This window comes from Theobroma umbraticum, unplaced genomic scaffold (assembly GCF_002168275.2).
Source record: "Theobroma umbraticum cultivar Fairchild unplaced genomic scaffold, ASM216827v3 scaffold_12.1, whole genome shotgun sequence".
NCBI classification, from domain to species: Eukaryota; Viridiplantae; Streptophyta; class Magnoliopsida; order Malvales; family Malvaceae; genus Theobroma; species Theobroma umbraticum.
In genome coordinates this window covers 3,810,356-3,834,474 of record NW_018397269.1, presented here as the reverse complement: position 1 = coordinate 3,834,474, position 24,119 = coordinate 3,810,356, and the positions used below count along the sequence as shown (strand labels likewise).

The 24,119-nt window shown below is 32.3% G+C and overlaps 2 protein-coding genes across 13 annotated transcripts; one reads left to right on the top strand and one right to left on the bottom strand.

Annotated features, from left to right (window-relative positions):
• The first annotated feature begins 1,156 nt into the window (after positions 1–1,156).
• On the top strand, positions 1,157–10,088 carry LOC110425786 (Nuclear transport factor 2 (NTF2) family protein). Of its 12 annotated transcripts, none has more exons than XM_021440801.2 (9): positions 1,157–1,288; positions 1,444–1,555; positions 2,719–2,802; positions 4,449–4,488; positions 5,172–5,240; positions 5,353–5,462; positions 6,220–6,943; positions 8,447–8,917; positions 9,493–9,532. In XM_021440801.2, exons 1-7 carry the CDS (start codon positions 1,165–1,167, stop codon positions 6,353–6,355), a joined length of 675 nt encoding a protein of 224 aa, XP_021296476.1. In that variant the 5' UTR covers positions 1,157–1,164; the 3' UTR covers positions 6,356–6,943; positions 8,447–8,917; positions 9,493–9,532. The 12 variants fall into 12 exon arrangements, with proteins under 12 accessions (XP_021296476.1, XP_021296466.1, XP_021296465.1 ...); XM_021440791.2 differs by lacking the exon at positions 8,447–8,917 and adding an exon at positions 2,408–2,495 and having other exon boundaries at positions 1,269–1,288; positions 5,353–5,501; positions 6,220–6,254; positions 9,498–10,088; XM_021440798.2 differs by lacking the exon at positions 1,157–1,288 and adding an exon at positions 2,332–2,495 and having other exon boundaries at positions 1,453–1,555; positions 5,353–5,501; positions 6,220–6,437; positions 8,447–8,518; positions 9,493–9,554.
• An 8,856-nt stretch (positions 10,089–18,944) lies between these two features.
• LOC110425745 (protein SMAX1-LIKE 3-like) lies at positions 18,945–22,394 on the bottom strand. Its single transcript, XM_021440735.2, has 3 exons — positions 20,914–22,394; positions 20,475–20,727; positions 18,945–20,377 (listed from the first exon to the last, which is right to left on the bottom strand). Exons 1-3 carry the CDS (start codon positions 22,113–22,115, stop codon positions 19,241–19,243), a joined length of 2,592 nt encoding a protein of 863 aa, XP_021296410.1. The 5' UTR covers positions 22,116–22,394; the 3' UTR covers positions 18,945–19,240.
• Positions 22,395–24,119: the final 1,725 nt, after the last annotated feature.

Genomic DNA, 24,119 nt, shown 5'->3' with positions numbered 1-24,119 from the left:
AAAGCCCTTTAGTGATAAGCCTCTCAGTACAATACGGTCCTTTCATCAAATATCTCGGATATGTCACTAAGCATGGCTCGGTGTCTACTTGTAACATTCCATATTAATTCTCATAATTCATGACTAACTTTATGAATTTAGAAAACTAACTTTCCCCAAATTCGTCATGCTTTGGCCAAAGACTTTCTATAGGTTAATCAAGAAATAAGAACAAGTGAGATACATCCCCTCATATCACTTGGGGTGATGAATCCTCTCTTGACTACCTATTCACCTTCACATGTTTCATAGCATACTCAAAAACACCCTGTTTAGGCATCTGATCACCTTCAGACTTATAGAAGTGAAATCAAAGTATGTCATTCTTCATACAAAAATGGCTTGGTGTCTCAAGTTTGAGAACTAGTTGTATGACTATCACATGAGAACATATTTCATAAACACTTGAGAAAAATGCCAAATAGAGTTCTCATAGCAAGTCATATTCAATGAACTGGTTCTTTAACAAGCTCCTACATGTTATCCTCAAGTATCTCATATACTTCAATCTATGAAATTGATTACTTACTTCTCAAGTAAGGAGGCTTAACATACACCAGTCTTTGAGTATTATCAATGCCTTGTCTTGACAATACAATGATCAAGAATAATTTTAAGAACTTGGCTTTAATGCATAGTAATCTTATAATTATAATAACTTTACAATTCTCTTGTAAGGTTTTTTCTATTCTATGGGCTTCATCCAATTGGTACTTAATAATTCTTTATTATTACACTAGCATAAAAAAAAATTCTATCATATATAATTATGTAATTAAATATATATTAAATAATAATATATATTTTTTAACCAATTTGATTGGTTTAAGGGCTTATCCTTGTTGTTCGCTCGAGAAGAGCTATCAATCAATAAAAATGAAGCTGTGAGCAAAGGGGAAAAATCAGGACACAACACGATAAAACAGATAAACGGTAAAAAGTCTTAAACCAACGGCGTTAAGAGTTAAAAAAAAAAAACAAATAATTAGCATGGAAAATCACTGAGTGGGACCCGACTCAAGAACTTCTAGCACAAGTCCGCGAAGGGCTCAGCTAACCGCGCCTCTGTTTCCCTATAAAACATGCTAATGGACAAGCTGCTGCCGCGTGGCTGTGCTTGAAGCCATGACCCTTGCTCTTCGTCCTCATAACTTCTCCAAATTCCCTTCTCAACTCTCCACTTGCGGTTTGGCTGCCAAGAAAATTTCGGAATTCTCCATGGAGAAAGTGGAACACTCAGAGCTAAAAGGTTTCTCTTTTTTCTCTTGTTGCTCATTCGTTTTGTCCATCTTTCTCTTTCGTTTTCCTTTTCTTTGTCTTTTAAAGAATTAACGAATGTTCTTGATTGTTTGTCCTTTCTTCTGTTCACTGACATCTGCATTGTGGGTTTCTTTGGTGACTAAGACAAAAGGGATTCCGTGAGAGAAGCAGAATGTGCGGGCAAGGAAGCATGTGAATCTGATTCAATGAAAATGAAGCGTCTTTCTCATCATATAATGCCTCACCTTCTTAACTTGTCAGTTCTATTCTCTCTCTTCCTTTACCATTGCAGCTTTCTGTTATATGTATGTGTACAGTGTATAGGTATCAGTAAACAAAAGATATTGAGAGAAGGAGAAACAAGCAAAGGAATATTATAATCTTTAGTTTGGGGATTGAGGTTGTCTGACTTTTTGTGGCGTAGGGTGTTATCTAGTTTGCTTTTCATTTCTGACTTTGTGTCACTAAAGAACTGTCTCACAACACAATAGTTAAGTTCGAAGCAAACATCTATCATTGGATTAAAGTTAATATTCATCTTCAAGTCATGTTTGTTCACTGCCAATTAAGGTAGGAATCCGTGTCATATGTAGCTGACTGGATAAAGGTCTACCAAGTTTTCTTGCAAATCATGTTTTGTCGTTTAACTTCCAATCTGACTTCTTAAATGTTGTCAGCAGTGCACATGTTGTAAAGCTTTTATTACAAACAGAAGGACCTGGACATTGAAGTTAATCATGGCAATAAAGTTATTGTTTTAATGAATAAGTGGGTTGTGGATAATTTTTTTATGGGCTTGTGGCTTGAGTTGTGGGATTGATTGATTCGATAATATACAAATTTGTTCATAAGAATGCTTGTTTGTCCCTTATAACATGTCATTTTTCATTTGATTTTATGAATTCTCTTGCCAAATAATACATTTTGTAGCCATTTATAGGTGAGTGGCATGACCATGCTGAAATGGAAGTATGTGACCTTGTGCTTATTTACTTTAGTTTGTACTGCATGCTAATGGTTCATTGCTGCCAGAGCACCTTATACAATGATTAGCGGCTTATACAAGTTGAAACATCTAGCTAAAGGCTCAAAATTGTGTTGGATATAGAGATAAAGGATATGGCTGTTACTGCTGCACTGGTGGAGGCTTGTTTGCTTAACAGTCAACTCATATGCCTGCTGCTGAATTTTGAACGGTTTGTACGAATATTTTCTTGCAAATGTTTAATTTTCATGAAACATATTAATGCAGTTTACATGAGATTCACTTCCCAACAAATTGTAAATTCTCATAGACACAGTAGTTTTATTGTTTTGGGTTTCTGTGTTGGTTCTCATTTGATTTGCAAACTTTTTCTTGTCAAATATTCAATAATGACATCATAGTGCTTATGACAATTTTTTGATGGATTGGTTCAGGTATGGATCTTGTGCCACATCACGCGACTTCGAAATATATCATGTGGATGCTTCTTTTGAAGACCCACTCATGTGTGCCCATGGGTTTGTACTGAAACTTGAAAATTTTGGTTTGAAGTGGATTATGGCTCTCTTGATGAATGGATTAGAATCAAGATTCTTCTGAATTGGTGCCTTTGATGAGTCTTACATAGAGTTTATGCATGCTATTACACTTGGTTTTCATCCACTTTAAGCAATCACAATTTTTGCTTTATTTTTTCCAGGCTAAATATCCACATTAGAATTTAACCTTTATAAAATTTGCAATCAAATTTGGCATATCAGCTTACCAAATTTGATGAATGTAGGAAAACAAATGAACGACTTTAGTGACTGCCGTTGCTGTGATTAATGGCTGCCACATGGCAAAAAATTGGATACATGGAATTGTCCATGTGGCCAAAGTGTCCAATGTGGCTGCTAAGTTGGAGTTTATTGTTTTCTTGTTCTTTCTTATCTCCTTATTTGTTTATTTATTTTTTTTTAATTTCCTTCTCTCTTTGTTTGCCACCAATAGATTTAGCCAGTGAGACAAACCCAGTACATTTAGGTACTAGATATCTTGGTAAAAGTGTGATTGTTGATGGGAAAGCAAGGATTTAATGACAGCTAATGCTCAATTCCCATATTAGGTTTTTGTAAGGAATGGCTTTGCTATTGTCATAGGCTAAAAACTATTTTTGAATCTCATCTAATAGTTTAATATTTTTTTTCTTGAATAGTTATTTAATAAATTATGAGTAAAGATCAGTTCTGGCATTTGCTGTTATTCTTATGGACTGAGGACATAGTAGTTCTCAACATTTTATTACAATAAGTTGTGCTGAGTATATTAATAGTAATGCAACCATGATTTCAGAACAACTAAGATAAGCTAAATTATTAGGGCAGCTCTACCAAATCGTAGTTACTTCTTTGTGGTGAAGTAACACTTTCCTCTCCTACAATGTTTTCAAAAGTGGCAGTGAAGGTTTCTTTTCCTTAAACAAGATATTTTGGGTTTTTCTCTATTACAGATATAATATCTCATAAGCTAATTTCTAGAATATTTTTTTAGTTTATGCATACCCTTCAAGATACAAGCATTGTTTCTTTCATGGCATAATTAGCAAAAAAGAAATAAATGAATCTGCAAAACAATTTTTTTTTTTTCTATTTGCTTTAGAAAATATGTTTTGCAGCTCGCTTGGGATTGAGTATTGTGGGAAATAAGTATAGGATTACTCGTTTATGGATTAGTTGCTTAAAAGTTGAAAGCCGAGTGATATTTAATTTAAAGTGAACTAATTTAGTAACTAAATTGAACAAATCTCTGTTCTTTAAATCATCTCATTAGTATAATCTTATAATCTTTGTGAATTTTTTATTCTTATATGAAGCAGATGGTGATTGTGGATGACAAAATTGATATTAGTATATCTTTTTAACTTTTGAATAATGTTGATTTATATATTAACTCATGGACATTAATACCTAGATCTGCAATTCCTAGTTGGGGGACCGTAAATTTTTAGCAGACTTTGATCTTTTGTTCACAAAATTGGTTTGAAAGATAATATGTCTTGTAATTTGCAGTCCGACTGCTCGATTACTAGCCTCCTCTTTGTTTTAACTTTTGACTTTATCAGGTTATAACACTAAATATCATCTCATTCTGCCTTACATAAATGTTATGTTTGTTTCTACAGAGTGAAGCAGATCAAATCAGCATTTTATTCATTGTCTAAGGTTTCATCAACTCCTCTATCACCTATCATTACCGTGGATCTTTCATCATCTAAAAGATATTAAGCAAACAATCATCTTTTGTGCATTGGAGGCCTTTCAACTGTGTGCCAAGAATTTGAGCCCCTCCCCTTAAACCTTGCTAGTGACATTCATGCTATAAGTTTTCATAGCTGAGGCTATTTGACAACATGCTTCAATAAATCCCTGGCATGACAGCATTTTACTTTAGCTTGTTTAATTTGTCTCCTCCCCTGTTTTGCTACCTTCCTATTGTTAAACAGTAATTAGATTAATTTGGTATAAAGCTTATTCATTGATTTTTTTTCATGTGTTTAGGTTTAGCATGGAGACAAAACAAACATAAATAAGTGATTGCTATCATATTTCATGTTCATGATGTTTATTTGCAAAAATATTTACTGTCAAAGCTGCTATTTTATGTGATAGGAGAGGTTTTATGGAAACTGTCTATTACCCCAATGAAGACAAAACATATTACTTCTTTTTCCCTATCTTTTATTTCTTTTCTGAATCCAATTCTAAATGCACGTGTTAACTGGACAAAATTCATCACATTGTTGTTCTAGAGAGATGGTGTGAAGAAAAAAAGTTAATAATCTTCTTTTAAATAGCTTCTCTCAATCCTTGTGATAACAAAATTTTGTTTTTTATAAACCTGTCAGGTTTTTAGTGAATCAAGAATTGTTGAATATAGTGTCACAGAGAAAGTAATTTCAGATGGAAAGCAAGAGGTCTGAAATTTATATGCAATATTCTTTGAAGATTCCCAATTTTCATTTCCCTTTTTACTTTTTTCGGATTTGATTGTTGATATAGCTAGAGGTTGCTTGATGGTGAATCCAGATATTAATTGACAGCAAGCAACATTACAAGTTCTTGGGGAGAAACATAGATATGATATCACTGATCAGGCTGTATGTTGAGGATGGGAAAGTTGTTCGTCATGAAGATTGGTGTGCACCAAACACTCAAACTTTGTGGTATTTCTTGCAGTTAAGCAAATATTCTAATTCGGAATTTGGGATCCATTTTTCTACAAAATCAAAAAGTTTAGAAAATGGAATATGGATTGCATAACTTTGAGGTAATACATTGTCAGCATATACTTGAGATTTCTCCCTTAAAGCCAAAAATGGTGAGAAGAGATCTCTATGGTTTTATTTTCAGATACATGAGTACTTTCGCTAATTGATGAAATGAAACTGCCCTAGGGTGCTGATAGCGCATTGATGAATTTCCATTTTGTAAATGCATAAAAGTAGTATGGCAACACTTATAATTTCTGGAAAACATTGATTCCCAAGTTGCTTATCTATGATCAATGTGATTTTATCCTAAACTAGCCTGCCTGCATTGAGTAAACTTTTCAGCCTCTCTTGCTGACTCTAATATTTTCTGGAAGAGTGCCTAAGAAAGTCTTTTGATAAGAGACAGTGGCTTTTCTCTTGAGTTCAGGGTTTAATTATTGTCATCAAATTAATGTAGCAGTATAAATGCATTAATGAGTTCAATATCATTCATATTCATGTTAGTTTTTATGACAGATATCCTTCTTGATCCATGAATCAAATAGGAAATGATGGATGAAGTTTTTCATTGCATAGCTGTAGTCATTACTTCACATTTTCTTTTCATCTGTTCTTAATAACGATTCTAGTTTCATAAAATATATTTTGGTTTGTTGACCATGAAAAATTTTATCTTTTGCAGGTGGGACAAAAAGCCTCTTCGGAACAGAGAAACAGGTAATCTGCCACTTGTTGGCCGAATTATGGAACTTACTCGCAGAGGTTCAATGCTAGCAACTCATGCTTTGATGGGTTTTGGGAAGGACCCAACAGGATAATATCACTTCCAGAATATAGAAAGAAATGTGTTATATACTATGAGTCAAGTGGGTCCATGAGTGTCGTGGAAGCATATTCTTGGTAGGTACAGTTCAAAGATTTTTAGTGATAGAAGTTTAGCATTTCCTTGGTGTCAGATATGTGAATACAAATAAGCATATCCATGAGTTCAATTTAAAAACCATATGGTGCCCAGAGACTTGCCTAATAATAAGTTGGTGATCATTAGGCTATAACTCTATACTTATAAGATTGCTTGCATCCAAGAATCTGTCCTTGTAGTATATCGAAGTCATACTTAGCTCATTGAAAATATATAGTACTACTTCTTAATGAACAGTGTTCAGAATAAGTAATGTGACTGGATGGCCAATGTTCCTACTATGATAGAGTCAACCAGAAGAAGCCTTTGGACCTTTCATTGCCTAGTCTTATTGGAGTTGATTTATTTGTCTCAATAATGTTGTTATTCTTCCATATATCAAATTGGTCAGAGACCCCTGAAAAGTAAAACTTGTCACACAGTGTCATCATCAGCTGCTTCTATCATGCTGAATAAAGAACAGCCATGGATTCAAATACCAGCTGTAAGATACTTGCAATGCACTTAGTAGCCTTCCTAGTTGTCTTTCCATCTTCTGATTGATGCTTACACAATGTTTAATCTCTAAGGAGATGACTAGAACTGATAGGGATTATAAAATTTTACAAAAAATAGAATGATTGAACAGGCTAACAGTAAACTGAAAAGTACATTTAAAAGAAAAGACCAGTGAACTGAAAAGTAAAATAAAAATATTGTTATTTGTTTTATTCATTTAACAAACAAGAAAAGTACTCTATCTTACTTATCTTATTCTTTTTTTATTTTTTTGAAAAATAAATATATTACAGTGGAAAATTTAACATAATTAAGTCATATCTTATCAGTTATAATTAAGTCATAGCTTGAGGGAAACAAATATCTTTAAATTTTTTTTAAAAAAACTAAATGTTGGATTTTTAAATGTTACAATAAATGATAAAAATTTTTAAGTTTATTCTTATACATTTACGTTAAGATTTAGGATGATTGGTTTCAATTTTATGATGAAGCTTAATTATTTACTTTAAATTGCAATTAGGTTATACTTATTTTTACATTTCGCTATCTTTAAAACTATTATAATTTATTTTAACTTCAATTTTTTCTTGTTTTACGTCAAGTTATGTATTTTTATCTCTATTCTCACAAATTTAATTAAAATGTAAAAAATGTTATCTTTTTAATATTGCCATTTTATTTAATTGCATGAATTATATTTGAACAAGAATTTTTTGTATCTGGTTTAAGGGATACAAATTATTTTAAATTTTTGAAAAAAAAAACTAAATAATGGGCTTTCTATTGTATGATAAATGATATACCGTTCTATCTTTAGTTTTACCCATTTACATTAAGATATTAGGAACACTAATTTAAACTTTATCATGCAGCTTATTTGCTTATATTAACTGTAATCAGTTTATACTTAGTCTTACCTTCCATTGTGTTTAAAATCAGTATAATTTTCTAACTTGATTACGAAAATTTGTTCATTTTATTTTAGATATTATTTATTTTTATTCTTATTGTCACATGATTCTGTTAAAATTTTAAAAAAAATGTTATTTGTTAAACTATATATTTTGTGTAAGAATTTTTGGTATCCAGTAAGAGGCAGACAAAATATTTTTAAAATTGTTACAAAAGAAACTAAATATTTGACGTTTCTATAGCTATACGATAAATTATATGAATTTTTATCTTTATTTTTACACATTTACCCTATTTTAAGGAGGATGAAATTAGTGTTGTTAATATCTTAATTATGTAAATGAGATTGTTATAATTTATTTTAACTTAATTAAGACACTTTCTACTCATTTTATGTCAAACAATAAAAATAAAATCGACTGTCGATAGTTAACCGAATAAATCTAATGGTTGGTATTGAATGATTATTTATAAAATATATTTAATGTTTTTTGTTATTTGAATATACCGATAATTTTATAAAAAATATTTTCCATTAAGACTCATTTTCATCCTGGGTGATTTTCTTTGGCAGTAGTTAGATTTGTGTTCTACATCCGGACTTGAAAGTGATGGTTGTATCTCACCTATTGGCTTCTATAACAAGGTCAACTTTAAGCTTAAAAGTCTTATTCCTCTCCACTTGCACTTGCACTTGCTTGTTGATCTCTAAATTATTTGTTTCTATTTGTGTGTTCTCACATAAACTTTGACTCAGTCATTGGGCAACCTAAGTGAGAAAAGCAAAGTTGTAATGTTAATGTTAAAGTGGTGGGAGCACTTAAACCAAAAGTTGCTGCGTCTGATTAAAAAAGAAAAGAAAAGAAAGGGGTTAAAGACAAGAAGCAAACAATGATTGAAAGCAGCATCATATGTATCGCACATAAGATCTTTCATCACATTCTCGTTAACTTTCATGCCATCTCCCTCTTTTTGACTGCTCTTTTTACTATCTCTCTTCATACAATTAGCAGTCTTTTGAAGGATCCGAGGCAGTATTCTTCAGGTTGGTTCAATTATTCTCTGATTAGTGGGGGGGGGGGGTGGTGGGTTTGAGATCCGAGAATTCCCTTACTTTCATGCAAATTTTCACTTGCAATGGAAAGAGCACAGCTAGCTTTACGTATATAAATATATAAATATGTAAGCCACCTTACCCTATCTTTTTCTAAAGACTGCAAAAGCTCAAGTGTGTGGAAACTTTGTCTCCATGCCAGTCCTTCTATGCCAAGTCCAGCAAAGCATTTTTCCCCGCCTTCCTCTTCTTATCTCTTGCACCCTTGAAAGTTCGAGGTGTGGAAGCTTGTCTTGGGTGGGTGAGAGGCAATGAAAGCGAAAAGGCCACTTGCCTTTGGAAAGTATCAGCATTTTGATTGCTTTTGGGCGTTGGTGACCCCTTAAAAGAATACAACTAGTGCGCTGAATGCTTTTTGTTGTACTTTCCTCTTTATTTTGCTTTTCTCCTTTTTCTCGATTTGAAATGATTTGCTCACCTCTCAATCCCCTTCATACATCACATCCCATAACGGCTAACTCCAATCATGTTAATACTTTCGTCATTGTTTATGGTTATGGGTGTAGATCAGCCTGGCTGGATATGAATGGCTCAGTCATAACAACATTGCAAATCTTGGGTATTTTTTACTGCTCTTGGGAGCTCCATGACTGCAAGATTTCATGGCAGGTCAGGCCATGGCAGTCTCATTTACCCTGCTGCCTGCTGCCTGCTGCCTGCTGCTTGTACCAATGTATATGCACTCTCATTTTGGGGTATGGCAAGTCATTTGATCTCTTCAATTGAGGCAGCCGCTATAACAGACCAATGGGTTGAATTTCGGAAGCTCAGGGAGTAAGGTGGACAAAGCTGTCATCTTAATAGATAATTGTCTAACAGAATGTCTTCTCATGTCGGATGATACTGTCAAATCAAACTCAATTAGCCCTGTGATGTTTGCCCTCTATGCAAAGCAACACTTCAGTCTCCGAGATGATAAAAGGGGAGGTAGAAGTAACAAGAAAAGTATCCTAATCTAAAGGGGGAAAAAGAACAAAAAGAGGGGAGAAAAAGAAGAAAAACAACAACAACAACAACAACTAATCTGCATTTTCCCAAAAGATTACAGTATTAATTAAGCCTACAAAAGTTGTTTAAAGAGTGCCAGAAAAAACATGTTTGAATTGTGCTTTAAAGTTTAAAGATTTTAAAAAGATTTAAAAGGCAATAAAAAGATCATGAAGGTGGAATTAGAATCTTGCAAGGTTTTCCATTGAAGCTCTTTTTCTATGGATGAGAAGGTCCTTTAACCATCCAATGATCCCATAATGGGAACACAGCTCGAGGTCAAGTCTTCATGCTTGTGATCACAGTAGCCACTATTGCTCTCAACAATGAGGTTCCTAATTTCAATAATACCCATCAACACATTACAACAGACCTTTGCATAGAAAAGAATTACAATGACATCCTTTTATTCCAATCTTGACTAAGCCCTTTCACCGTAATGTATTCTTCAGGGGTTTTATGAATAAATCATTTCTACAATCACATCCAGCCTAAGTAATATCAAATCATCATTTTTTGTTCGAGTTTGAAAAATATTTTTCATCGAAAACTATATAATATAATTTTCAAATAATTTAAGAAAACATATTGATCGAATTTCTTGAGTGAAATAATCTTATGAAAATCGCTTGAATATTTTTTTCTCACTAAAAAATGATGAATCCTTTATTGAGCATCCAATATAATTTATTTAACATGTGCATAACTTAACGTATCAAAATATAGTCTTTAAATTCAACATCGTCGGTTAGCAACATCAAAGTCATATAAATACTTAAAAAAGTATATTAACGTCTCAAATCTAAAGACAATTAATAAATTGTAATAGAGTTCTTTTAATTATTGCTAGCGTTTAACTATATCATATTCAATGTATGTGTCTCATAGACTACACCTACTTTGTTGCTTTAATGGCACTATCCCAATGGAGTTAAACATTCCATCTTTTGATAGAGGCATAAAGTGCAGATTTTAAATATTTTGACGCATTTAAAACCTAAAATAATTTTGGTAAATAAGAAATTGAAGAACTATAACTCCCCACTTAGTAGTTAATGAACTATTAGTATAGTTTTTCTTTAATGTTTCCAAACAATTTATGATCATATCATAGATGTCATAAATAATTAAAATATCTATTAAATTATAATATATGGAATAATATTTAGTTTAATAAATTATTTATCTGATAAATAAATAAATTTTTTATAATAATATGTGTAATAGTACCTTTGTAGTTAACTTTAATATAGTGTATAGATTTGGTAGAAAGAATTGAGTGGTAAAGGCAAATCAGTTATATAACCTAGGATGAAACAATTGTTTTGTGGGAAAAACTTAGAGAAGATTTTTTAGATCAAATTTTATTAATTAATTCTCCTATTATAAACGATTAGATAAAAATTGAAACAGAAAATCAAAATCAAGATATGAATAGATTTCAATATGAGTATGTCAATGTTATGTAAAAATTTGATAAATATTAGTGTTTATGCAAAAAAAAAAAGGAGCAATATTAATTGAATCGTGAAAATTGTCATGATATTTACTAAAAGCTTTATTTAAGCCAAGAATTAAAACTTATTCAAACTATTAATTTAAAATTTTGTATACATGATCTATTTAACAAATTCTATCAATGTCTAAGTAGAATTTGTAATAATAATTTCTTTTTTAAGATGTGAATAGTAAGTTATTAGTTGTTTTGTTTTTGTATATAGGGCCTGTTGTAGTGAACAATAATCAGTGATTGGCCTTTGTCTTTTCTTCTTGTAAAGGGCAACTAATAATAATAGTGTTAATTTATTCCCTAAAAAGTTATATGTGACTGCAAAATTTATAAAAACTTAGAAGGAATCTGAACTAGCTCATTTTGCAGACAAGTAATTGCCTTTTGATCTTGTTGTGGTTAAATTCAATTGGTGCAGGTTACTCCTCTTTTCTACAACTTAAACTAAAGCACATAAGACAATTCCCCTCCTTCACTAGGCTGCCATTGGTTTCTTGTAACTGGGGCAAAGAATAGAGCTTTAATCCGACCAAACTTTTTCAATTTTTTTTCACCTTTTTTGTTTCCCATGACTCTAATTAACAAATCATTTTCTCTTTTCTATATCCATAGGTTAGGCTACTATTAAGAAATTGTTGAGATATACTTTTAACAGTTAAAGTTTTCTACTAACTCAAAACCACTAATAAGATAGGCTAAAGCACAATAAATAATACATTTTTGCCAATTTTGAAATTCCAATGAAATGTGTACTTGGAAAGTTCAAGGAATAGTTAAGGAAGGAAAGACTAGCCTGTCTCCAATTGGAGAACGAGCTTGAAATTTAAGTTGTGTTTGGTATATTGCAGGGAATGTGTTTGCTGAGAATATAATTTTGCAGCGTTTCATATATTAAGAGAAAGTGATGGTTGCAGATAATGTAATTGCTAAGAGGATTAGATTGTAGTGTTTGGTTTGTAAGTATTTTACTGAAAATGTAATGTAAATTGACAAAATTACCTTTCAATATAAAAAACGTATAAGTTGAATAAATTTATAATTTTTAATATAAAATTTTACTTTTCAATTTTAAGTAATTAAAAATAATAAATAATAACATTAAAAAATAACATAATATTTTTATATTAATTATTTAAATATTTAAATATATAAAATTACTAAATATTTATTTTCACCTTAAACTTATAAAAATTAAAAATAAAAAACATCATCCAAAGACAAATCTATTGATAGATAGAAAATTCTATCGATAGATCACATTATCTATCGATAGATTATACTATATATCGATAGATAAATAGCAGCTGTTAAATGTTTGAATGTAATCTATCGATATATGTTCTCATATATCGATAGATATTCAATTTTAAGCCTTCCTAATGCTTGTGCTAAACATCTTTCCCCCTCAAATCTGCTTAATTCCTTAGTAAATTTCCTCGATTCAAAATCATTTAAATGTTTCTCTCTTAATATTTGACATCAAAAGCATAAATTTTTCTCAAAACACTTTCAAATTTCTTGAAAATCTGAGTTAAGGTTCATAAAACCCAAAGTCTTAATCTCTTTAATTTTCAAACTTGGTGGTAAAATTTGACCCAAATGTGTTGGTGACCAGCTACCCGTCATGCGAACAGTAAGAAAAAGGATAAAAAGGAAAGGTGAGAAAAAGGAGAAAAAGGAAAAAAAGGCAAGAAGGAAGAAGAAGACGAAGGCGAAAAGGAAGAAAGTGAAAATGGTAGGAAAAAGAAGAGAAGGTCAAATTGGGAAAAAAATATGTAACTTTCCCTTCATAAGAGAAAGAATGACATTCCCTTCTCTTATTGTAATGTGATTGCAATTGTAAGCACATTACATCCTCTTTTTACAAACCAAACGTTACTAAGTGATTACAGTTATTTAAATTGCAGGGAATGTCTCTCCCTTACACCATATCAAACGCCCCTTTAAGGCTGTGAACTTGAAAAGTTCCAAGTAGTAGAAATCATAGTTTCTATAACCGAAACTGAATACATTAATGTGTCTAAGGCAGTAAAATAAACAAATTGGATTCAAAGGCTCATCATAGAAATAGGTGTGGTTCTTAGAATTGTTGAGTCAATATCTTGGTATTGTGGCAATAATGGAGCCATTACCTTTCAAAAAAAAAAAACAATGGTGCCATTATGCAAGCAAAGAAATTAAGGTCTTATCAGTGACATAAACATCTATTGAGGTGTTACCACTTGATTAATTGGAGAAATTATCAAGCGTAATGATATAAAGATTGAAAGTGCGCCCATAGAGGATAATCTAGCAAGTCTTTTCGCTAAGTGTCCCATTCTAGCAAAAACATGATTGTCATATGGAAGGCATGGTATTAGATACATACGCAATTGGTTTTAGTACGAGTGGGAGATTGATCATAAAGTCAATGTGTCCCCTGCAAGCCTATCAACATGTTTTATAGAAAACATTGACATTTACTTTATACAATCCAATAATAAGAGGTTTTCTCTATCCATGAATTTACATTTATTTTATATGTTTATTACTTATAAGATAAAGTTGTTGGAATGAATGTGCTTTGGAGAGGAATTATAATGTTTTTAAATTATGAAATCCCTAATGCATCAAAGTGTTACTTCTAAAAAGTTTTTAGATGATGATTTATCCAAATAGGTTAATGATATAAGTTGAGAGATTAACATATGTTATATTTCTTATTTATGAAAGAAGCAACCAATTTCATAGATTAGAGATTTGTGATACTAAAAACTAATATATAGATGCTTGTTACATGAACAAGTTCATTGAATATGACTCATGATAAGAACTCCATTTAGTATTTCATTCAAATATCTATAAAAATATTCTCATGTGTCTAGGGTTGAGCATCAATCAATGTGATCAATTTCTATCATTGAGGAGGGAGCAACTAGTCAAACCAAAAAAATAATAACTGACCAAGGTTTGTTGGTTATCAGTCGATTATGCGATTTAAGGGAAGTGAGGCAAAAGAGGAGATACTCATGATCTTGGGATGTGGTTGTTGTGGGTTTGGGGGAAAAATTAGGCATTTTAGTTTGCCCCTCCCTTCTCTTTCTCTAAACCCAACGACGCCCTCTCTTTCATTCTCTCACCAAAAACGTGTGAAACCTCTCAATTTTATATTGAGATATGAAGGTAATTTAGCTTGGTGAGTTTTGGATAAAATGTTTTCCATTCAAATTTGTGAAAGTTTATAGCCTAGAAAATGCATGTTTTATAAAATTACAAGTTTACTAAAAAGATAAGACGACCAAGAGAGAGTCAATTGGACATGTTTTGAATGGAAAAATTGCATTCTGTTAAGAAGGTATTGATACCTATAAATAAGGCATTGATAGTACCCCAAACCTAGAAATGTGACCTATATCTTAGGTATCGATACCTATGCCTCAGATTGCAAAAAAATAAAAGTAAAATGGACTTTTCATAAATCTTTTAATACTTTAAACGTTCCAACTACCTCAAAATTTTGTTTTACTTTCTCTCACTAGTCTCTCAAATTCTCTTTTCTTTTTTCTTTTTCTACTCTTTCTCATCTTTCTCTCTCATTTTCTTACCAATCAAACTCAGATTTGAGCTCAGATTCTTGTTTTTAAACATCTTGGCGGTAAGATTTCAAAATTTATACTTGTTAAATCTAATCTAATCTCAACTTCTATCTTTCTCTCTAAAAATCTGTTTTTGTTTTAGAAATGCAAAAAAAGACTGTTAAGTTTAGTTAGAGAGAATTAAATATTATGAGATTTATGAAATTAGTGAAATTGTTGATGATGGTTAAATGACTTAAATACTATTGAAGGCTTGATTATTGATTAGACGAACTTTGTTTGTTGGAAGAGCTTATTGGAATGGCACTCCAAGTATGGTGAACGGGCATGACGTTTTAAAATTTATTTTGATAATTATATTATTAAGCATGTTTGATGATCAATATGAAAGGAATGATTTTTAATGGTTTGTTTTAAATGTGGTTTTCGATGCTTATAACTTATGTAAATACATATATGTTATATGTAGTTTTGTACATGGAGACAAGCACCTTAAATGTTTTATCTTCAAAGATTATAATTTGATTTTTAGTAGTAAGTACACTTACTCTACGATTTTGTATGTGATTCTCAACTAGCGACAGCTGTGCTAGTCATTATGCATGGTTTTGGTCTCTTAGCTAGTAGAGAATGAGTGCTAGTCATGTGGTTGAGTTAAGACACATGTTTTTTACTGAGTAAGCATGCTCCTATGATGTCTTAGGTAGTGAGGACTTAAACACTACTCTATGGGTGGACACATCCTCAATCTATGTGTGCACAATGTTTGATCTCTTAGCTAGTAAGGAGTGAGTACTAGTCATGTGGTTAGGTTTTGAAACATGTTTATTATCGAGCATATGTGTTCCTATGGTGTCCAAGGTAGTAGGGATCGAACACCACTCCGTGGGTCTAATTACCCTCGATCTATGATTATAGGTACCCTATAATCAACATTAGGTAGTAAAACTACTACCCATCACAGATTTAGATAAGATTCGGGTACTGATCTTAGTGGACCCAACCTTAAATTTAGTTATATATTTTTTATGTACTAACTTTATTTTATTAATTTAATTTTCATTAATAATATACATATAAAATAATTTTAAATTTAATTTAATTGGTATTTAACGAGTATGAGAATTCAATGGGTAGTATCTATGATATACGAAAATAGGTTCAGATAGCAATTAAAAATTTTAATTGGGTATTTATAAGATTTAAGTATCCTATTAAATAACAGGATTCAGATTAAGGTACTTAAAAAATAATAGGTACCCAAATTATTAACATTCTAGATGAGAACCCTCTTATTGCTTGATTGAAGTTAAATTGTCAAAATTACTCCCAAAATGTCTGCCCAAGAGAGATATATCCCACTCTCATTCTTGGAGCCCAAATTTGAAATTTAAAATACTAAAGAATGAGTTACCACCAAAATGTAAAGTCAATTGGTTTCAATTTTGTCTTTGCTAGCTCTAAAACAAAATAAGTAAAATATATCCACTTGCTCTCATGTTCTTTCTTTTTCATTTTTTTTTCTAATTTTGTATATGTATTGTTTTGTTACACAATGAAAAGTTTCACTATTTATCTCAATTCTTCAAAGTTAGGAGTATCAAGTTATTTTACCACTGGTGTGTATTAGTGTCTAAGATCTATGGAGACTATGACACTTAAAGCATCACAAAGGTTGCAAAGGCAACCCAAATGGGGAGAGATTTGTTTATTATCCATTTTCTTATTTAAAATAATTGAAAATTCGAACCCTATTTTTTTAATAGAAAATATATAAATTAATCATAAAACTTCCAATTAATCACCTTTTAACTTATAACATGTACCTAAGAGGGATAAAGCTTCCATAATGTTGAAAAAGGAATTAAAGCGAAGGATTAGATTATTCTGGTTAACCAAATGCGACGATGATAGGATGAGAGAAGTAAAGAATTGGGAAATTAATTCCTTAAGAAAAACATTCTTAGGGTCCTATATTAAAGTTGCAAAGGTGAAGTTCCTTTCTGTGATTCTAAAGTGACAACATCTTTATGGTCTAAAGATTCGATGCTTCTTGTTTCAATTTTATATAAAATAAAATGATCTTGTTTTTGGAGTTATTGATCCCCGCCGATACTTTTCAAAGTCGGGGAATGTTAGGTTGCAATACAACTGAATTTAAAAAGCCCAAAGGAAGAAAAGAAAAGTGAGATCAACTATCCATTCATGAAAAGCAGTGTTCTTTCTTCTAATTTTTCTATACACGAATATCTTGTTGTTCCATCTTAAAAGCATACTCTCCACTTTGCATACCTCTCACGTTACGAATCACGTCTCTTTTACTTTCTAATAGTTTTTCCGACCAATTCCATATTAACAAATCTCTATATACACACATAAACGTCGGCACGGATTCAAATATCACTTAGTTAAGTAATTTTCTAAGAATAAATAACATGATTGAATCATCAAAATTTAAATTTAAGTTTTTTAAAAAAAGTGGTTGAGAATTTCTATGTAAATCTTAACCATCACACTTACCTCTTGTTCCATTTTACCATTCGTACCGAGACATGTACCACTTCGTATTAGTTGTTTCAGCTATATTGGTCGGAAAATGTTATTTGAACCGATACATCTTGTTTTTTATTTTAGTTTTTTGTCCACCAATACTTTTTTATTTTTGCATGATTTTGATCCATATATATATATAAATGTATGTACGTATATATAGAAATTAGTTATTGCACTTGTTTAATGGCAACTTCTTTTACATTTGTAAAATATTTTTATATTAGTCTCATTTATTTGATGTTTAAAATATTATAGTAACTTGTATTTATATAAGAATCTATGAAATGCATATATATAAAGAAATATTAAGGTTGAAAATTCTGAAATAGTACACCAAAACAAAATGGTAAATATATGTATCTTCTTTTATATAAATTGTTGGTTCAAAAGAAAAGCTGTCTTAGTGTACACTTGTAGAAAAATAAATAATAAAGAATCAAGATCATGTCAACTCAAGAAATGCAACAACGTCCTTTGATGAGTCTTAAGAGGTTATATATATTTCTCAACTCGAACAATATGCCAACCTAAGAATAGGATGTCATAAGCATGAAAGGCCAATGTTCACATGCAAAATAACATTAATATTGCACGTATAGTGAAAGCATATTCTTCATTTGATATTTTAGATATTATTAACAAAAAGGGGGAAATGAGGTATGCATTGAACCGGCATGAAACTTGATTCAGTTCTTCAAACATAATGTAGTTGACATATTAGTTGAAGGGTGCGTATCACAGATTTTGCATTAATAAGAAATGCGATGAGTCTTGAGCTTATAAATAAAAACTTTTCTCCACATAAGAAGTATGTTTTTTTAATTGAAAACGTGAACCTATGACAAGCAATATTATAACTTACTAGGGTCGAGGTAAGATCAAGGTGAGTCCCTCTCTTTTATGGGTAAAAAGAATCATGCATCGAGGATACTGCACAATTGTACACTAGTAAAAAATGAGATGGAACTTGAATTTATAAATAAAAGTCTTCATTCGATCTAAGACATGTGCATGGCATTGCACCTAAAATACAAAAATGTAGGATAGTTCTGTTCCCATGCTTTAAAACTTGGTTATTGTAGTAATGTATAAATAGTTGTCTTGTTTAATACAAATTAAGAACTGTACTTGCATGAAATAGGCCCTAACCCCAAAACAATCAAGGAATAAGTTGAAGAAGTAGCAAAGAAGTAAGCATACGCATTCGCCAACTTGTCTAACATCACTTAACCAATATAAATTACAATATGCTGCGATTTCAAGTATATTGGGATATAGCTTAGAAATTCATATGAAATAAATAAAACCTTATGCAAAACAACAATTAAAAGTGTAGCAAAGATACATAATTATATATATTAATAACAGGATCAAAGATACATAATTATACAAAGTAGCTCTACGTTGCTAACTCTCTATCATTCCACCCCCTTGATATATTGTAGCCCCTTTCACTGTAAACCCATGTTAGTTTGATGTTTTCTTTTGCCCTCCCCATAATTCTATCACACAAAAAAAATAAGAGAAAAAAGGAACAAAAAAAGGGAAAAAAGCTTTTAAAAAAAAAAAAAGAAAGGAAAAAGAATTTTGCCTCATCTATGGAATCTGTCAATCAGTGTTCTTCTCATGTCACAGTTCCTGAACTCTGAAAATGATTTGTTTATCCACATATTCCAGAATTCCAATGCCACCAATACCCGAACTTTCATCTGCACTATTATCTTCAATGGCGATGTTTAAATCTAGAGAGACAGAGGAGTTTTGCTGCTCCATATCTTCCTTTCTGTTTCCCTTCTCTTCTGTCTCAACCATTGTTGGCTTTCCCCTGGGAGAACAAGCTCTTGACACTGAACTAAAGCTTTCGCAGCTGAAAATGATAATCGCATCCTTTAGAGGAACAGTCTCACCATCTGAAAGTGTTATCCTTCCGCCTTCAATTGCTTGCTTAATGCCTTTCTGAGAACAATAATCAACTTGTTCCAAGTCTTCCATAAAGAACACACGGTGGGGATTCTCATTCAATGCCTCACCAAATCTCTGAAGATAACTGCTCCCTGACTCATCTCTCTTCCTTTTGTTGCTGGATTCTTCATTCGAATCTGCCCTTGTTGATGAGAAATTGCTCAGACTTATTGAGGCAAAGTTGCTTTGAGAACCGAAAATGAGTCTGGCTAACTCCCTTGCAATCTTCTTCTTTGCTTCATAGTCAACACCTAAGAAGAATAGCCAAGTTTCTTCCTTGAGCTCTCTGTGCTTTAACCAGCTTTTAGAATTTCTCACGCCTGACCTGCATTCAAGGATGGTGCTAACAATCTCAGGAATCATCTCCTTCTGCCGTGGAACCTTTTTCTCCAATGCATTGCATAAAATGCTCAGGTTTTCAGCATTAAGAATCTTGAACTCGTTGAGGCCATCAATATCCTCCTCAATTGCCTCACTTGAAGAAGCTGAATTTGGGCTAGAGTTGGGATTTGAGAGGAGGTCTGGCTTAGCATCATTTCTCAAGGGGAGACCATACCCTTCGTCTGCACTCTCGGATACCCAAAACTGGTGTTCTTTGGGTGACTTTTTAGGTTCAAAAATGACTGGCCACCTAAGATTAGTCTTATGCAAGTTTGCGTTTCGCTCTTGTGAGGAGGCTGAATTTGGGGAAGAAGAAGATAATGGGGAAATGTTAAGAGCATCCTCAGTGTTGTCGTGGTCCTTGCTGGCTGAACTTCCAAATGAGTTCCATTTCCTGTACAGATCCCTGACATCGACTGAATCCTGATACAGAGAAAGCAAAAGAAATGTAAATCTCAACTTGTTGCAATCCAGATGTATAGTATGATTAATTCTACATGTGTAGTACTCTGGAGGATACCTTATCATGGGAACCGTTTGTTTTGCTTTCTTCCTTGTAGTTTTGGAGCCATGAAGGCAAACTTGAAGTGGAAGAGACGATTGCAGTGATGGACTCCTTCTTTTGGAAACTGCTTGCAGTGCTTTGAGCCTCCTTATCAAAATTGAGCAATCTAGCCGTGAAGGAAGTCTGGTTCTTATTTACTCCAGCTTCATGCAGTGGCCAACTAATACCATCTATAGTTGCTTTGTTCCTATGCTGAGGCTGAGAGTCACTGGAATCAAGAAAAACGAAAAAGCATGATTAACATCAGTGCCACACATGTAAAGAGGAGAAAAAGAAAGGTAAAACAAGGAAGCCTTTTTTCTGGAAAAAGTAAAAAAGCTGGAGAGTATCAAATACCATTTCAATTATTATTGATTTCAAAACAAATATCTAGTTTCCTGGCCATTGGATTTACCTGTCAAGGTTAAGACTGAGGCCCAAGCTGTCGACTGAGATTGTAAGAGGATAAAGTTCCCAAATTGTCTCAAGAGAAGGATAGCCTGTTTTGCACTTCATGTAGGTTTGGAAAGTTGCAATTCCCATAAGAAACAATTTTCCAGTCTCCCTAATTCCACACACCAATCTTTTAAGCTCCATGACTATGTGCTCCACCGGACAGTAGAAGTTTCTTCTTTGCTCACCACAGTTTGACCAAAACTCTGAAATCCATTTGAGATCACCCAAGTATAGGAGAACCCCTCTACCCATATAACTCTTCACAAGGCACTTAAGTTCTACAAGCTTCTGCTCCACTTCATCTTTGGGAAGATTTCTCAATGAAAAAAGTGGAAGACTGATAAACTGCATGTATCTTAAATCCCCCGAGACTTGCCCTTTCTCAAACTTGTCCATTACCCCTCTAACTACACTCTCAGCACTGCCTACACACTCTCCTATGATCACTGTGTTTCTCCTCTTGTTCACTACTGTGTTCAAAACATTTGTTACGTCTTCATTCCTAACTTGATCTAGCGGTTTGCTTAATGACAACCCAAACCCAACCTGACCATAGGACATAGAATGAGACACGTTAGCACCAAGAACTTGGGGCTTGGCGCTTTCCTTAGTCTGGCAACTCGCGGAGACAGAGGGACTTTGAGAACAAATCTCCAAGGACACAGTTTGTTCCACTTTGCTTTTAACTTGGGTGCTAGAGAAACCAGCTTCTCTCATGACCCTACTAACACTGGGATCATCTAAAATGGAGATTATGAGATGTTCTAACTCTATTTTGAGAGCTAAAATAGGTTGCTGTTGGTTCTCAATGGAGCCTCGGCGTTGGTGAGCCTGAGCACGCTTGAAGGCGGCAACCAAGGCGTTGGAGAGGGAAGGATGATGGGAGTGAGGGCCTAAGAGAGGGCTAGAAGTGGATGCAGGGAGGCGATTAAGTGCAACATTGAAGCAAAGCTCTAAAGCTCTAAATTGGAGAGGATGAGAGTGAGACTGAAGACAAGCTCTTCGGAGCAGACCTGTAGAAGAGGCAAGCATAGCACTCGCCACATGGAGAGGCGTGACTTGGGCATGACCACGACGTCTAGCAAGACCAACTGCTTGCTTCACTAGGTTTGCAGCCTCAGCAGTTAAAGCTTGCTGCACAGTGCAAACTCCTGCTCTCATCTTTCTTTGTGTTTAGGCTATCAATACACTCTCTTACAGGAGAAACAGGTTTCAAAGATTGGTTCTGGGAAGAAAGAAAATGAGAAATCAGAATGTTAGAGCTTCAGGCTCGGTGGGTTTCATCCGGATAGAAAGACAAACGATGCTGCTGCTGCAGAGCAGAGAATTGTTATCGGTATGGTAAAGTAAAGTATCAGCTGCCAAAATGAGGCCGCAGTTTTCTGGCTTATATTATGGATGGGGAACCAAAGAGGATGTTTGGTCTTTGCTGAGATATTGTGAGAAGTGGGGTTTATGCTTTTCTTGTTAGTGAGGGAAAATATTGGTCTTTGTATGTGAAAGTGGTTTGCATGTGATATCACTTTGCCTTTTCTCTCTCTTGTGACACAAAGCTATGTGTGGATAAATTAAAAGTTTAAAGCTTTAATGGACTAGTTATTTATATTTCAAAACACTATGTCTATGCTTTAAGAAGAAATGATGGAATAAGCACTTTTGTTTCTTGTCTTTATAAAAATAAAATAAAAATAGACTAGAAGTGATGGGTAATTTACATTCTCAAAGATCTAAAAAGAATAAGCTCAAAACTAGATGATAAAAAGCGAGAGAAGGTGGAAAAAGAGAGCCAAAGGCAAAAGGAAGATGGCAATCTGCCAATAGCGAGGCGGCTGAGAAAAAGAAGAGCGGACTGTCTGTCTGTTTGAAGGGAATTGGGAACTGTGGAATAAATGCTATTGATGATTGAAGGCTGTTTTTGCATGAAATTTGTGCAAACACATTCTCTCTGCATAAAAATTGCTTTCATGTCTTTTATTTCTTTTCCAATCACTTGGCTGCTCTACAGCTATGAATCATTAAATTATTACATAGTTTTTTTTTCTTTATTAAAAAACTCATAAGTATTATTTAAATAAATTTTTATTTTTTTAATTATATTTAATTAATTTTATATACTTTTATTTTAAATTGAATAAATTTTTATAAGTGACAATGCATTTATTTTTGATCAAACAAACTATTATAATTAATAGTTGATTATTTATTATTAATAAAAATATTTTTTGTTATTTTATATTAATATAATATTGACATGATGTTAATATGAAAAGTAAAAAATATAATATGATTATATATCATCACATCACATCAATATATTATGTCACGGTAACATTACGTGATATAAACTAATAACCGACACCACAAAAGTTTTTGTTTATTCAAAATAAAAATATAAAAACTTATTTGATTCAAAATAAAAATATAAAAATTTGATTGAGCAAAATAAAAAATATAAAAACCTATTTGAATTTTTTTTTGTATAATTGAGAGTTGTTTTTAGATATTATGCTTTCTCTTTTCTTTTCCTCTCCTACTTTTTTTTGTTATAACAAAAAAAAATTAAAATACTAAAATTAAAATTGTTATCCAAATCTCAATTCTGTCTTGCTGCTTGATATAAGGTACTCCCCCTCTTTGATTTTATTTGTCCATGCAATTTATTTTTGGGTTCATCTTACATATATGATAGGTGTTGTCATTCTAGACTATTCAATTCTTTAAATAAACTTTGATGGCAATGTCAAATATCTAAATTCTAATTCTCTTGTATAGTATAATAACATAATATCAATCTTATGTAAAATTTTAAAATTTTTTTACTTCAATTTTGACATGATAATAGTATATATAAGGGAAAAAAAAGACTTATCTCTAATTAAATAACAAAATTAAGCAATAAACAAAAAATTAAAAGAAAACAGTTTAAATAGTAAGTGCATAAACATACGTAATTCATTTGAATGTTATAACTTATTAATTAAATTAAAAATGTCAAAGGAATTTCGTTACTTAAAAATTCAAAAAAAAATTAGTTTTTTCTTTCTTTGTGCATGTCAAGTCACTTTTAATGTATTTTTTATGTTAGAACAAAGCTTATCCGAATTTAAAAACTAACCTAAATTCAAAGTTAACCAAAATTAAATCAATCTTGACTCGAACTTAAAA